Genomic DNA, 16,658 nt, shown 5'->3' on the forward strand with positions numbered 1-16,658 from the left:
AAACCTAGGCTCTTTGTAGAATGGACTGCCTTTTCCTGGTTATACCCTTTCCTTAAAGTATCCCCAGTTGAAGACTACCAAGATTGAGATAATGCTAACAAGCAAAATATAGAGGAAAACTTTATTATATGACAGTTTTTAAGAATTGTGCTAACACCAATGTTTTGAGTTAATGTAGTCTTATAGGACTAGACGTGCAATTTGTACTTTTGTTTGCAAAGATATGACGTAAATATTTTCGGCAATGTAATTAAAAGAAAAAACAATTTTTTTTTCTAAAGAGGTTGTCTCATATCTCAGTTTGGAGAGAGTAGTTAAGCAACTTAAGCTTTATTATAGATAATTCAGGAAAAAGACATGAGGACTCTGTCAGGGGTTGCAGATTTGCCAGGGACAGTGATGGATTTGGTTTTAAATATGTTTGATGATAAAGGTGGGTTGTGTGAACTGGAAATGTCTAACAGGCAGGTGGAGGTAATGGCACTGGAATTTAGAGGAAAGATCATATTTGGAAGTCACTAATTTATTCATTCAACAAAGATTTATTGAGTGTCTGCCGTGTACCATGCATTGTGCCAGGCTCTACAGATAAAGTAATGTATGACACAGGTTTGGCTCTTAAAGGGCTCATAGTCTAGTGAAGCACACAATACAAAAATAGATTATTAGAAAACAAAGTGGAATTATTCTGAAAGAGTGAGCACAAAGGGTGTTTGAGGACTATTTAATTCATTCCAAATGAGGAGTACATAGTTAACTCTAGTTGATAGTTCTTGTCCTAGAGAAAATTAAAATATAAGTCCATGAGATCAGGTGCATTTTTTTGAACATTCATATTTAAACACCTAGTATGACTCCATCAGTAGAGTAGTTATTCAACAGGCATTTTTTACATCCAGTAAATTTTTTCATCCATTTGGTCATCTGGTGTTCTTTGTACAAAAAAAAGAGATAAAATCCCATATTAAATTAATGTGTATTTATGTCATCAATATAATAACTTCTCTTTTCTATTCTAAGTTGTAATATTCCTGCTGTCACCTCTAGGAAGACCAGCTGCTCATTAGCACACTTGAATGCACCGGTGACAATGACTTCTATCTTCTCTTTTCAGTTTCAAATTTTTCAGGAGCCCTGAAGTGGTATACCAGTGTCCCAGTTCATTAACCATTTCCCCCCAGAGCGTATCATTTTCCTGTTCATCTGTATCTGTATTTCTTTTGATACCTTTTGTCTTGCCTTTTCTCATCTTTCCCCCTTAAATGAAGTGGTACAGCTTTGAGCACCTTGCTTCTTATAATTCCACTTCTTTTGAGGATTGTCTAAAGGAAGGATGGCAGAGCAGGATCTGTTTCCCCAGTGGGGCCTTGATGCAGATTTTAGAGTGACGACGTTAATAGTCAATAAAGAAACAGTTCATCTTTCTTAAAGAACTTGAGCTCATCATTCATTTCTTCTTTCTTACTTTCCCCCTTTCTGTCTCTGTCTCCACTTTGTTGGTTTTTGTTTTTGTTTTGTCCCATCTTCTCTCTTGCCTAGCAATAATATAATATATTATAATATAGTATAATATAATATAATATAATATGAAATGATGAAATGAAGAAGTGAAATGAAATGGAATAAAAGTTTGTTGTGTTTGTTGAGGGGCACTATGATGTGGGAAGGAAGAGGGTGGGCTCTGGAGCCAGCCTGCTGGGTTTGATCTTGGCTTCTCCATTTGGTTGCTATTTGAGCTTGTTTCTCCGCTTCATTCACTGTGTTTGTGTCTCAGTTTTCCTTCCAGTGGACCTGGCATGATGATACCCCTCTGGGGTAGGGTTGTTGTGAGAATCAAGTGAGTTCATATCTATAAAGTGTTTAGAATGGTGCCTAGTGCACAGGTACTCAGTAACTGTTAGCTGCTATTGCTGTTATTAATGTATTTCATAGAATTGTTTACAAGCAGAGACAAAACAAACAAAATTACCCGTAATATCATCCAGAGAGAATTAATGTTAACATTTTTGTTACGTATCCTTTTTTCCCTGCGTGTTTTTAACACCAAAATGAGTTCATGCTAAGCTGTTTTGTAGCCTTTATTCTTTGCTTAGAACAGTGTGCTATGCCCATTTTTTCGTGTTATTAAACATTCAACATCATTTTTAATATCTTCATCATGTCTAATGCAAATTTTATTTATCCAGTCCTTTACTGTTAGATATGTTCAGTGTTTCCAGTTTTTTAGTATACGAAAAATGTAATGAGCAGTACGTATCTTTACAGATAAATAGTTGAATATACTCATGAGTATTTAAGATAACTTTTGGAAGTGGATTTGCTAGGCAAATGGAACAGCTTATATGCCGGCCTTCAAAAATGAACAACTGATTTATATATTTAAAAAAATTTACAAATCCATGTGGCCTTTGAATTTCTTTTGTAATTCAATAGTAACGCCCCCCTGCTCATGTCCCCTACTCCTCCAGGGAAGGCTGCCTACCTTAGGATTGCTCCTGACCAGCTATGAAGCACTGTGGCTTGTGAAGGTGGCTTTTTTCTCTCCAGAAAGGAATTTCTGCTTCTTCCACCTCACTCAGGACTGTCCCTTGTTGTGGGGGTTCTTTCTATCCAATTTTCAGTTCTCTCTCAGGGGTAATTGTTCCAAGAGTGGTTGTAAATTTGTTGTGACTGTGAGAGGAGGTGAGTTCAGAGTTCGCCTATGCTGCCATCTTGATACCAACACTTAGTGTCTTGTGTTTATCATTGACTTTTGCCAGATTTACTAATATATGCCTTGGAGGTCTTTTTACATTGATGTACTTAGGAGTTCTAATAGCTTCTTTTACGTGTAGTTCCAGCTCCTTCCCCAGGTTTGGGAAGTTCTCACCTATTATTTCTTTGAACAAGCTCTCTGCTCCTTTTCCCCTCTCTTCTCCCTCTGGAATACCTATAATCCTTATGTTGCATTTCCTAATTGAGTTGGTATTTCTCAGAGAATTTCTTCTTTTTAGTTTTAGTTCTCTCTTCTCCATCTGAATCAGTTCTATATTTCTGTCCTCTAAATTGCTAATTCTGTCTTCCATAATATCAGCTCTATTCAGAGACTCCAGATTTTTCTTTATCTCATGCATTGTGTTTTTCATCTCCAACATTTCTGATTGGTTTTTCTTTATAGTTTCAATCTCTTTTGTGAAGAATTCCCTCTGTTCGTTAATTTTATTCCTCATTTCATTGAACTGTCTGAATTTTCCTGTAACTCGAGTCTTTTTGTGATAGTTATTTTGAATTCTCTCTTATTTAGATTGTAAATTTCTGTACCTTCAGGATTGATTTCTGGGTGCTTGTCATTTTGCTTTTGATCTGGAGTATTAATATACCTGCTCGTACTATTTGATGAGGTGGATTTGTGCCTTCACAATGTGGAAGTATTTGGTTGCAGATTTCACCTACTGCCACTTAATGGAGGGCATGAACTGTGTATTCTGAGCTTGCTGCCATCCCTGGCAGCTGTGCCTGACCATGGTAGCTATGCTGACAGAGGCTGTCTCCTTTTGTCCCTTCGCTGCTGCTTTACACGCTGTATGAGCCAGTGGTCTTGGGGGGTCACTTGCTCTGGCCAACCATGGAGCCAGTGTGCCAGGTGGGGGGAGGGGTGCTTTCTTTTGTGTGCAATCCTGGGGTACTCCCACTTTGCCCTCACCATCTGGCCTCCTGGGCTGTCTGGCTCTGTGAGTATGCCCCCGTGATTGCTTAGCCTCCTCAGCCTGGGGCTTTCCCGTGGGCTGTGAGGGAACTTGGAGTGTGAAGGTGTTACTGCGGACCATGGCTGAGGACTGCTCCCTTCCCCTCTCCTCTGAAGGTTGCAGTTGGGGAGGGAGAGGATATCCCCTTACCTCCTTCCATTGCCTCCTGGAGGATCCAGCACCTTCACCTTCAGACGTATGGCCGTGTGGATCTCTCAGATGTCTCTTGTGTTGTATGAATGTCCTCTGTTGGTTTATGAATGTCCTTTTTGTTGTATCTTAGGGGGTAGAGTCTAAGGGAAGAGCTCATCCCGCCATGATGCTCACATCACTCTGTAAATGATTTCTTATAGTTTTGCCTGTAAAAGTTCAAAGTTCTGCTCTGTGATTACCAAAAGGAAGTTTTAAGACTTTCATCTAGTAGCCTAAATTTGAGAAAGGAGATACTAAGAATGTTGAAGTGGTAAAGCTGTGTGACTGAGCAAATTATTTAACCTCCCTGAGCTTTAATTTTTCTCCTTACTCTCTCCAGTTGTCTTTGTAGAGCTCTTGTTTTCCCCGCCTTCTGCAGATGCCTAGGATTCGTGGGCTGCTACCCAACATTGTACTTGTTTGATCTTTGCTTATAAAAAATAGAGAATTCTTGAAAGTAATAGACTTCAATTTCATTTTAAACAGTCACTCAATTTGGGTAGTGTGTGAATTTGGATAGGTATTCCTTGACTTAATTTTGAATTAGTAAAATTTTATTTCACTGCAAGTTCACTGATGAGTTAGAACTCCCACAGGAAAAAATAGCTGCGTAATGTCATGCTTATTGCCATAGCTCTTTTGTAATTCATGAACATCTGTTTATAATATGACCTGATCTTTAAGAATCATACTTTACTTCTCTGCAGCCCATGCAAAGAAAGTTACTTTATATTTTTAGTTATCCATTTAAATCAAATTACAAATAACAAAATCAAAGGAGTTTCTCATAAAATCATACCACTGTCTATTGAAATATTTATTCTCTCTCTCTCTCCCCTCCACCTAATTAGAATTCTGAGATGTGGTACAAGCGTCACAGTATTGCTATTGGCGAGGTGCCGGCTTGCCGTCTTGTCTATCGCAGACAGCTGACAGAGGCCAATGTAGAAGAGATATGGAAGTCCATGACATTATCATAGTATGTGCATTTGATAAACTTTTCATTTTTTTTTCTGTTTTGCTTTTTCACTGCTCTGCATATTTAATTTTCTGAAATGACATATAAAAATCTATACTTTGCATTATTTGCAGCTACCCTGCTTAGCAAACATAATTTAGCTGAATTCTGGGAATTTTCTATTGTCATTTATATAATAGTTAAGTGTAGAAGTTTAAAAGCTCTTAAACTTTCTAGTAACACTGAAGTCTTAAGCTTAATGAAATGCATAATGGAAAATTTAGACTCCTAGATATTTGATGTACTATAGATAATTAAATTTAATGATGTTATAGCAAGTTTTGTTTTTTTTCTCATAGAGATGTACTAGTAGCAGTTTCTCATCATTGGATAAGTGAGTTTTTGTTGTAATAATATCTTTACTTGTAAAATAATTTTCTTGGCATTCAAAGTGTTATCTTATTAAATTGGTGAAGCAATATGTTAATGGCAAACGGATATTTTTAAAATTTGTTTTATCATACTTAATTTCTAGCCTTTTTGCTCCACAAAGATTGGGTGAAATGCACGAAAACAACGCATTTTACAGATCAAGTTTTTACAGTGCCGGGTTTTTGGGTAAATAATGAGTTTTTAAAAATAACTAATTAATTTAGTTATTACTTATCTTTTTAGTTTACAGAAAATCCTCGGCTTAGATTCCTTAGAAGAAATTTTAGACATTAAACTTGTCAACTCCAAGTTCATCATCCATAACGTATATAGTGTGAGCAAGCAGGGTGTCGTTATCCTTGACGACAAGTCAAGTAAGTGCATTAAACCGTTTTGTCTTCCCTGCACAGGTCCATCAGCTTCTGTTTGACCATTCCCAAAATGATAAATAAATTTACGCCCTTTTACATGTAGCCTTCTGTCACTTCTAATACCTTTAAACTAATTGTTTGGATTAGGGAATGTCATAGAAAGATGAATATCCAGGAGTGAAAGCCTCAGCAGCATCCGGCCAGAGGCTCCTTCACTGAGCGTTAGGTGGTTCCATATCACCCCGAAAACCCTCAAAAGCGAGTGAGTTTAAGGCCTAACTGAGAGCTGAGTCTGTTTTCAAGTGAGTCTCAGAGTCTGCTTGATTTTAGGGTTCTCTTTGACTTTTTGTTATATCTCTGTGTCAGATTTTCTGCGATAGTCTTGGTTTATGTCATTTTTTTCTTTTTAATGAAGGTAGCTCTTTAAACGTTGATGACGCTTTAATTTTTTATACCTTATCCTCCAAGCCAGTTTACAATTCTGGAAAAAATGACAGTTAGCAGTCACTTATCCTGGTGTTTGATTTGGAAAAATAAGGTCATGGTGCCTGTAGTGGGCCAGAATCCCCAAGCTGGTTTTAAAACTTCCTTCCCCAGATCAGGGATGGGCCACAATTGGAAGGGCCCTTGGGTTGATTCTTCCTTTACTTCAGACCCTTGATCCTGGGAATTGACGAGAACTAGAATGACCTTTGGATATGGGAAGATGGCGTATACTGTAGGGTTTTTATAGATTATTATTAAATTTAGGGCTAGTGGCTCTTGGGTGGCTGACAAATCTATTCCAGAAGAAACCTGAACAGTTGCAAGAGGGGAGAGATCTCCTCAGGCCATATCTCCTGACAGGAGCAGAAGGTGTCTTTGGAACTGGAGATACGCCCCCTATTCTAGCCCCTGTGTCAGGATGGAGGACGTCAGGTGGCAGAAATAAGTAGATCTGTGACTTCACGAGTTGTCAGGTTAATATCAACACATTAAAATAAGTTACACAGAATGAGGGCAGTGTTGCCTTTGAAATACATCTAAAATCCTTCTACATTCTCTGAATACAACGAACATTAATACTGTTAGCTACCAGTTAGATGACCAGTCATCTTTCGTTTTATTAAGTAAGTTCTTCAGAAAGAAGAGAGCACTTCGTAAGACTGAGGTTCATTAGGTCTAACACAATTCAACCAGCATCTTCGCAGTTTTACAGGAAGTGGAGAAGGTGAAGTGGAAGCCTGAGTGCCGGCCTGTCTCATCAGATGTCTGTGGTGGGGCTGGGAGGGCAGAGGCTCTGCACCGAATGGCTCAGCTGGGATTTTTTGTAGCAATGTTAACGATTATTACTTTAAGGCTGTCCTAATACTAATAGCCTGTATTAATATGTCAGTGGACCTTTCTTGCCCTAAAACATTTTAAAAATTGAAACATGTAAAATGATACTTATATTGGACACTGGACATACAGAATTTGTTTTTTTTTAAGGTGTTTGATGTACTGGTTTCACAAATGCATTTGATGACTAATATTTTTGCTTTTGCTGTTTTTTCTTTTCCTTCTATAATTCTTACGATAATTGATGTGTTTGTTCCAAACTATCAAATTTCTTCTTTTCACTAAAGCTTTAAAAAGTGTGTCTTATCCTTAGAGAAATTTGCAGGCACGATTTATACAAGCACATGTTATAACCCTGCTGCTAAGGAACAATTTCCATCTTTTAAGAGTTCTGATTTGTAAATAGGTGGTTTGTGATTAGCAGATGTTTCTTATCACTTGGACAAGTTATTTGTTCTTATGATACCAAGAATATATATAATTCCTTGATTTTTATGCTGTTGAATAAAATATCCTCTTTCTATTTTCATTTTTATACAGAAGAACTTCCTCATTGGGTACTGTCAGCTATGAAGTGTTTGGCAAATTGTAAGTACTAATTATCTGCTAGTTTTATGAAATTAACAGAAATTAGTGCCCTGAATTAGAAAATATTTTTGCTCAATGGCCTGAACATTGGTTTGACATCTGTGAGACTGGCAGTTAATTGTTTTGGGGCTACTGTGCTTTTAGTGATAAATTTGTGACTTAGTGAAAAGGCTGAGTTATAAAACATGTTTTTTTTTTCAAGGAAGATTAGCCCTGAGCTAACATCTGCTGCCAATCCTCCTTTTTTTGCTGAGGAAGACTGGCCCTGAGCTTACATCCATGCCCGTCTTCCTCTACTTTATATGTGGGCCACCTGCCATAGCATGGCGCTTGCCAAGTGGTGCCATGTCCGCACCCAGGATCTGAACCGGTGAACCTCGGGCCGCCCCTTTAAAACATTTTTAAAGGAATTTTGTGCTTCCATTTTCTAGTAGGTATAATCACAGTGCAAGTAAAGTCCACACTACTTCTTCTGAATGCTTCATCACAGGAAAGAAAAATTAGTAATATTGAATGTAATACTGTAACAGATAGCTGCCTGTTAACATTTTATAGGTTTTTATTCCTAAAACCTATATGCCTAAGTATGTTCTATATTTACGGCATCAGTTTGCGCAGTAGATCCTGTCTACTATTGGCTTTTTATAGGGCAGTAGTTTAAGTGGGAGGGAAATGTTTTAGAAGACTGGTATGCAGGATGATTTGGAAGAAGAACCTGCATGTAAACAAGAAGGGCTGTTTCAGTAATTTGGATATGAGATGAGGAGGCCTGGAGAGGGTGGTCCCTCTGAGGGTTTTCAAAGGTGTTTGAATCCATTTCATAGGCACATGATATCCGCTTCGTTGGATAGCCTTGGCACTGTGAAGGAATGAGTTATTATAGTATCTTACTAACTCTACCATTTTTCTGCGGATCCTCAGAAGGCTTAACTCAAAGAAGGAATTCTTTTGGTTAATGGCTTAACCCAAACAAATAATTTTAATGAGAAGAATTCTAGTTATTTTGGCTCACTGATAATGGTAATATTTGGTCGATCGGGTCTTTTGAGCCTCCCCGATCACCTCAGAGGTAGTTTCTTTCTTCCCTTTTGGATAAAACTAGCATGTACTCAGGTAGGCGTATACATTCTTGAATTAGTGGACTCTGAATAATTTATTTAGCTGAAGTTAGTTTTGTTTGATTATAGAATGAAACTAAAATGATTTCAGCTTACTGTGAGTGACCCCAGTGGTAATATATAGAAAATGATTGTGTACTATTATTCTGAATATGAATAGTAATATTAGTTTGTGTGAAGCCCAAAGTTCTCTGTGTTTACTTATTAAAATTTTCATTGTTTTTAATTTAATATTTTGGAAACTCTGAAATATAGAGTACTGTGGTTTTAGCTTGAGGAGTGCTTTTTATTCATCTTGCTCAATCATTTGAAGTAAATTATATTTAAATTATATCTTTGGCCAGAGTTGGCAATGAAGAGATAGAAGGTATAAATGGAAAGTTAAATTACCCATTTCTGAATTCCTGGCAAACCAAGGATTTGGAAGTTGATCAGCTGAGAAGGAACAGAGGAAGCCAGTATAACAAGCCTAGGCTATAATATGTTGTAAAGTGTATATTAAGGTGTGCTTATGATGTTGAATTTTCAGTGATGATCAAAATGTAGTGAAGAATGTAATTGTCTGTCAAACCAGATGTATACATAAAGCCACAAAGCTTCTGCAGAAAGGTTAGAATAACTGGAATTACTTATCACTGGAGAAGGAAAATGTGAGGAATGGCTTAGTAATGTTCTCCACGTGTGGAGGTGGTGTCCTATGAGGTGGACATTCCTGAGCATGGAGACATGTCTCACGTGTGTCAAGAGCCGTGCTTTATGGGTGGTGGGCCTAGCCACAAAGATGCTGTTTAGGTGTCAAAGAAAAACAAGTGGCCAGAGGGCAAGGTCAGCCTTTTGAATAGTTTTATAAAATCATTAATTTTTCCAAATTCTCATCCTCCCCCCCACCCCCATTTACTTTGAGTGTTGACCTGTTCCTTGTCCTTCTTGTCCTTGATGAATCTAGATTCCCTGTCATCTAATAGGGGACAGAGAAGAGAGGCTGATTATATGGTGTTTTGAAAGCCTCTGGCCTCCTTTCTGTAGGTTTACTGCCACCTCTCTCCGTGAGGCCCATCTGCATCTATTGTGGACCATGTGCACATCAGCCTGGGTGCTTTCATTGCTGGCCAGCCTCATGGTAGGCCCCAGAACGGGGGACTGATGCTAAATAAATACAAAACCAGGTTAACTGTGTTTTTCTTCTTTGTGCATGTACATTGAAAGAATTCAATCAGAAATGGATATAAACAGTTTTTTTCCAAAAATCTGTCAGGAAAAACATTTATAAAAAGCCAGATTTAAAAAAATATTCTGAAGTTCAAGATGACTAAGAAACAAAAGATCTTAGGAATATGGCCTGCTCTCATTGGGCTCACTATGTACTGGCATTTTTAGGAAAATCTTTTTTTGTTTTTGTGTATTTATATGAAGAATGATGAAATGTTCCCAAAAGGGTACACCTGCTTAGAATGAGCTCCATACTTACCTGGGGAGGAAGTACTTGAAGGCAATATATATTGCTTGCTCTGACATATTAAACTGATTATTTCAATTAGCTAATTTTGGGATATTTCAGAGGAGGAAGCAAGCAAAAATGGTGGCTAGGTTTGCTGCTAGGTTAACATGATACCACACATGTAGAATAATTTACACATGTGTAAAATAATTTTCATTATTTTAGTCAATCAAATTAAGTTATTTTTTATGACATATAAAGGATATTAAAAAGTAAGAGAGTTTTTTCTTCCTATTATTTTATTAAGGTCATAATGGTTTATAACATTGTGTGATTTCAGGTGTACATTATTATTTATCAGTTTCTGTATAAACTGCATTGTGCTCACCACCAGTAGTCTAATTTCCATCTGTCACCATATATATGTGCCCCTTTACCCTTTATGCCCACCTCCCAACCCACTTCCCCTCTGGTCACCACTAATCTGTTCTCTTTGTCCATATGTTTGTTTATCTTCCACATATGAGTGAAACTGTGTGGTCTTTTTCCGTCTGGTTTATTTTGCTTGACATGATACCCTCAAGGTCCATCCATATTGTTGCAAATAGGGCAATTTTCTTTTTTTATGGCTGAGTTGTATTCCGGGGTATATATATACCACATCTTCTTTATCCATTCCTCAGTTGATAGGCACTTGTGTTGCTTGTGGCTTGGCTATTGTGAATAATGCTGCAGTGAATGTCGGGGTGCTTAAGTCTCTTTGAATTGTTGATTTCAAGTACTTTGGATAAATACCCAGTAGTGGGAGAGCTGGGTCATATGGTATTTCTATTTTTAATTTTTTGAGAAATCTCCATACTGTTTTCCATAGTGGCTGTACCAGTTTGCATTCCCACCAGCAGTATATGAGGGTTCCCTTTTCTCCACATCCTCTCCAACACGTTATTTTTCGTTTCGGTGATTATAGCCATTCTAGCAGGTGTAAGGTGTTATCTCATTGTAGTTTTGATTTGCATTGCCCTGATGATTAGTGATGTTGAACATCTTTTCATGTGCCTATTAGCCATCTGTATATCTTCTTTGGAAAAATGTCTGTTCATCTCCTCTGCCCCTTTTTTGATCAGGATGTTTGATTTTTTGTTGTTGAGTTGTGTGAGTTCTTTATATATTTTGGAGATTAACTCCTTGTCAGATATATGATTTGCAACTATTTTCTGCCAGTTGGTGGGTTGTCTTTTCTTTTTGATCCTGGTTTCCTTTGTCTTGCAGAAGCTCTTTAGTCTGATGTGGTCCCATTTGTTTATTTTTTCTTCTGTTTCCCATGCCTGAGTAGACATGGTATTTGAAAAGATACTGCTAAGACTCATGTCTAAGGAGGGTACTGCCTATATTGTCTTTAGGAGTTTTATGGTTTCAGGTCTTCCCTTCAAGTCTTTAATCTGTTATGAGTTGATTTTTGTGTATGGTGTGAGATAATGGTCTACTTTCGTTCTTTTGCATGTGTCTGTCCAGTTTTCCTGGGACCATTTATTGAAGAGATTTTCCTTTCTCCTTTGGATCCTCTTGGCTCCGTTGTCAAAGATGAACTGTCCATAGATGCATGGTCTTACTTCTGGGCTTTCAATGTAGTTCCATTGATCGTGTGTCTGTTTTTGTGCTGTACCATGTTGTTTTGATCACTATGGCTTTGTAGCATATTTTGAAGTTAGGGATTGTGGTGCCTCCAGCTTTATTCTTTTTTCTCAGTATTGCTTTAGCTATTCAGGGTCTTTTCTTGTTCCGTATGAATTTTAGGATTCTTTGTTCTATTTCCATGAAGAATGTCATTGGGATTCTGATTGGGATTGCATCGAATCTGTATATTGCTTTAGGTAGTATGGGCATTTTAACTATGTTTATTCTTCCAGTCCGTGTGCTTGGAATATCTTTCCATTTCTCTGCCTTCTTCGATTTCTTTCAATAAAGTCTTATAGTTTTCATTGTATAGGTCTTTCACCTCCTTGGTTAAATTTATTCCTAGATATTTTATTCTTTTTGTTGTGATTGTAAATGGGATTGTTCTCTTTCTGTTAGTTTGTTATTAGAGTATAGAAATGCAACTGATTTTTGTAAGTTGATTTTGTACCCTGCAACTTTGCTGTAGTTGTTGATTATTTCTAATAGTTTTTGGTCAGATTCTTTAGGGTTTTCTATGTATAGGACTATGTCGTCTGCAAACAGCGAGAGTTTCCTTTCCAATTTGGATAACTTTTATTTCTCTTTCTTGCCTAGTTGCTCTGGCTGAAATCTCCAGTACTATGTTGAATAAGAGTCACGAGAGTGGGTACCCTTGTCTTGTTCCTGTTCTCTGAGGGATGACTTTCAGTTTTTCCCTGTTGAGTATGATGTTAGCTGTGGGTTTTCATGTATGACCTTTATTATGTTGAGGTACTTTCCTTCTATACCTGTTTTATTGAGAGTTTTTAACATAAATGGATATTGGATCTTGTCAGATGCTTTCTCTCCATCTATTGAGATGATCATGTGATTTTTATTCCTCATTTTGTTAATGTGGTGCATCACATTGACTGATTTGCAGATGTTGAATCATCTGGTATAAATCTCACTTGATCATGATGTATGATCCTTTTAATGTATTGCTGTATTCGGTTTGCCAGTATTTTGTTGAGGATTTTTGCATCTCTGTTCATCAGCAATATTCACCTGTAATTTTCTTTCTTCGTCTTCTTCTTTTTTTTTTTTTTTTGAGGAAGATTAGCCCTGAGCTAACTGCTGCCAATCCTCCTCTTTTTGCTGAGGAAGACTGGCCCTGAGCTAACATCTGTGCCCATCTTCCTCCACTTTATATGTGGGACACCTACCACAGCATGGCGTGCCAAGCAGTGCCATGTCCGCACCCGGGATCCGAACCAGCGAACCCCAGGCTGCCGAAGTTGAACGTGTGCACTTAACTGCTGCACCACTGGGCCAGCCCCTGGCCTGTAATTTCTGTCTTTGTGTCCTCCTTGTCTGGTTTTGGCATCAAGGTGATGTTGGCCTTGTAGAATGTGTTAGGAAACATTCTGTCTTCTTCAACTTTGAAATAGTTTGAGAAGGATAGGTATTAAATCTTCCTTGAATGTTTGGTAGAATTCTCAAGAGAAGCCATCTGGTCCTGGACTTTTGTTTTTTGGGAGGTTTTTGATTACTGTTTCAATCACTGTACTTGTGCTTGGTCTATTCAGATTCTCTCTTTTCTCTTGGTTCATTTTAGGGAGGTTGTATGAGTCTAAGAATTTATTCATTTTTTCTAGATTGTCCAGTTTGTTGGTGTGTAGTTTTTCATAGTATTCTGTTATAATTAAAAGGTAGGAGTGTTTTTCAGGAGATCAAGAAAAAGCCGTTTTCACAGTGTCCCCAGTTGCCTTGAAATCTGAAGGCCTAGAATACTTTACTGTCCTTTTTAGTTTGATCTTTTCTCTTTAGTTACAGAGATTCTGTAGGAAGACTTTCCTTTCAGGATTTACTGGCTTCATCTTTCGTTCTCCTGAGGGTAGAGAGTCTTTTGGGTTTAGTGGTTTAGTCTTGTTCTGCTAACCTGCTAAGCCTGGCTAACCTGCTCCTCATGGGACTGCTTGCCAATTCCCTCAAGGCACAGGCAGCTCCAGCTCATCTCTCCACCAGCAGTGTAAATCTGTTGACTGTGTGTGAATTGTTGAGGGTGTTTGTGCCAACTCCTGGGAGAGGTAAGTATTTCTTGTTCTTCTTTGGTCCCAGATAGAAGTAGATCTTTGTCTTGTTGCTGGCCTAGGCTTTGGCTGGGACCAGGTTTTTCCAGGCTTCTCATAGTAACTGCAACTTTGCAAGATGACTCTGCTTGATAAACTATCTTTTTTTTTTGAGCAGGAGGATTGGTGCTAAGGTAACATCTGTTGCCAGTCTTTTTCTTTTTGCTTGAGGAAGATTGTTGCTGAGCTAACATCTGTGCCAATCCTCCTGTACTTTATGTGGATGCCACCACAGCAGTGCCAGGTCCGTGCCTGGGATCCGAACCTGCGAATCCTGGGCTGCCAAAGTGGAGTGTGCGAACTTAACCACTATGCCATGAGACCAGCCTGATATCTTTTGATGGTTGGTTGGGGTTCAAATAGACAGTTTTATAATCAGAATGAATTACAAGACATAATGTAAAGTCTCCTTTTTAGAATATCTTTAAGAAAAAGAGTAAAAATTCTTATTAGTCTGGAATAGTTTAGTTAGAGGCAGAAATTGATTATATCACTCAACCCTCACTCTAGGATTTTATAATATATCAATTATGAAATAGTGAAAAGTTCTAAAAATAGCTTTACGACTTGTCTGTCATCTATGTGAGCTAATTTTAATCTTGGTTTACTATATTAAGACTAGGAAAATATTGAATATTTCAAAGAAAATTATTGTTTGTTTCTAATAAAAATGCTTTTCAGAAGGACACAAAAGAAAGAGTGGGTTTCCTTTCAAATGGAAGTAAGCCAGTGATTTTCCTCATTATTTTATAATAGATTTCAACTTAGACATAAAGCGTATTTGTGTATAATGTCAATTTTCCCCATAAGCATGTTTTTCAATTTGATTTTCTGTCCACACCATGCATGTGCACAGAGACTAACACTTAAAGGTGATTGCCCATTCATGTTTCTCTTTCTTTCTCTCTCTTTCTCTTTTTTTAACAGGGCCTAATTGTTCAGATCTGAAGCAGCCTATGTACTTAGGGTTTGAAAAAGATGTCTTTAAAACTATAGCAGATTATTATGGTCACTTGAAAGAGCCTCTGCTTACATTTCATCTTTTCGATGCCTTTGTCAGCGTATTAGGTAAGTTGGAATATAAACAGCATATATCTGCAGTAGCGATATTGACTTATTTCATTTTTCACTATCCTGAGACTTCCGTTAGTGAAACCTTCATAATGTGTTTGAAATGAACACTGATGGGTGCTTGCCTAGCTGGAGTCCATCTCTACGAAGGAGAAAGAGAAAATGGTTAAGCTCTATTATGAAACTCAAAGCAAGGACCAATAGTTTTTATTTCTTAAGAAAGAATAATATATTGTGTTTCATTTTTGTACAAAACAGTATAACTTTATTGGTAGAGAAAAATGTAAATTTGACGTTTACTGTTCATGAGTAAATCTACTACTCTGGATATGACTTCATGAGCAGTCAAGTATGGGAGATGTGTTTTCATTTAGAAATCTAATTTCTTTTTATAGGAGGAACAGGTTTTTGTAGGACTGTTTGTTATTTGTGACACGTAATATAGTAACTTTATAATTCTCTAAAATTTGTTGCTATTCCTCACATAGATTTATACTTTAGAATGTACGCTGTCAAAGAAACATGGTAAAAAGGAAAAAAATCAACATTATTGCTATAGGTCTTTTTGATATTGTTCCTTTCTTCTTGCAAATCAGATTTTCCTGTTGCTGTTGTGATTGTTCAATAAGTAGTATTGTTTTCTTGTCAAAAGGTTTGCTTTAATGATCAAACCATTGTGCGGGTATCATACTCAGTTACGTAAATTTGCAGGAATTAGCATACTCTTGATTTTGAGCATTGTGGGGTTTAGCAGTCTTCCCCTTCCCTCCCCTTCCCTTCCCTTCCCCCTTCTTTCTATCTTATTTTCTTCTTGGAGAGCATGGATGCTGCCGTAGTATCCTGATAAAATAAAGTATCAGTAATATGTGAATAATTTACCTGCTGTCATAGCACAATACTTTAAATTTTAAGATTTTGTAGGTTTCCTGATAATAAGAAACAAAATACAACAATTTTAAATCATGTACATCAGAGTAAGTTTGTTTTCAGAGAGGCCAATACTGGAAACAGAGGAAGGGACTGGGCCTGTTACTGGGTTTAGAGACCACTGAGTCTTCCTGGTGTTCTGTTTTTAACCAAGGAGGACTGGAGGCTTACGTACTTGTGAACGTCATGCCTAATGGATGAATACTTGCTGTTGTTTAATGTGTATATGGACTTACTGAGCAGATTCTCATTATAGTCACTTGCTGCCATTATGCCACTGATAAAAGAAGAATTCTAAAGACTGGATTAAAAATTACTTCTTTGATTTTCTTTTCATTTTCTGTTTTCATAATGTTCTATGGAAATTGCCTGATTGGAAACAAAAGAACTTGGAACTTTGTGTGTGTGTGTGTGTGTGTGTGTGTGTAACATTGGCCCTGAGCTAACATCTGTTGCCAATCTTCCTTTTTTGTTGTTGTTGAGGAAGATTAACTCCGAGCTAACATCTGTGCCCATATTCCTCTACTTTGTATGTGGGACGCCTGCCACAGCATGGCTGGATGAGCAGTGTGAAATTCCACACTCAGGATCTGAACTAGCAAACCCTGGGCCTCCGAAGTGGAGCCTGCAGACTTAACTGCTGTGCCACTGGGCCGACCCTGCCAATCTACCTCTTTTTGTTTGAGGAAGATTGTCACTGAGCTAATGTCTGTGCCGGTCTTCTTCTATTTTGTATATAGGATGCTGCCGC

The 16,658-nt window shown here is 37.6% G+C and overlaps 1 protein-coding gene across 1 annotated transcript in view; it reads left to right on the forward strand.

Moving 5' to 3' along the window:
* DEPDC1B (DEP domain containing 1B) overlaps positions 1-16,658 on the forward strand; it is an 89,186-nt gene that overhangs the window by 38,770 nt on the left and 33,758 nt on the right. The window contains exons 4-7 of the mRNA XM_046671786.1: positions 4,769-4,896; positions 5,551-5,681; positions 7,539-7,586; positions 14,837-14,977. Of these exons, the coding sequence (XP_046527742.1) occupies positions 4,769-4,896; positions 5,551-5,681; positions 7,539-7,586; positions 14,837-14,977 (448 nt within the window). The remainder of the gene's footprint in view (positions 1-4,768; positions 4,897-5,550; positions 5,682-7,538; positions 7,587-14,836; positions 14,978-16,658) is intronic.

Source organism: Equus quagga, chromosome 9 (assembly GCF_021613505.1).
Source record: "Equus quagga isolate Etosha38 chromosome 9, UCLA_HA_Equagga_1.0, whole genome shotgun sequence".
Taxonomy (NCBI): Eukaryota; Metazoa; Chordata; class Mammalia; order Perissodactyla; family Equidae; genus Equus; species Equus quagga.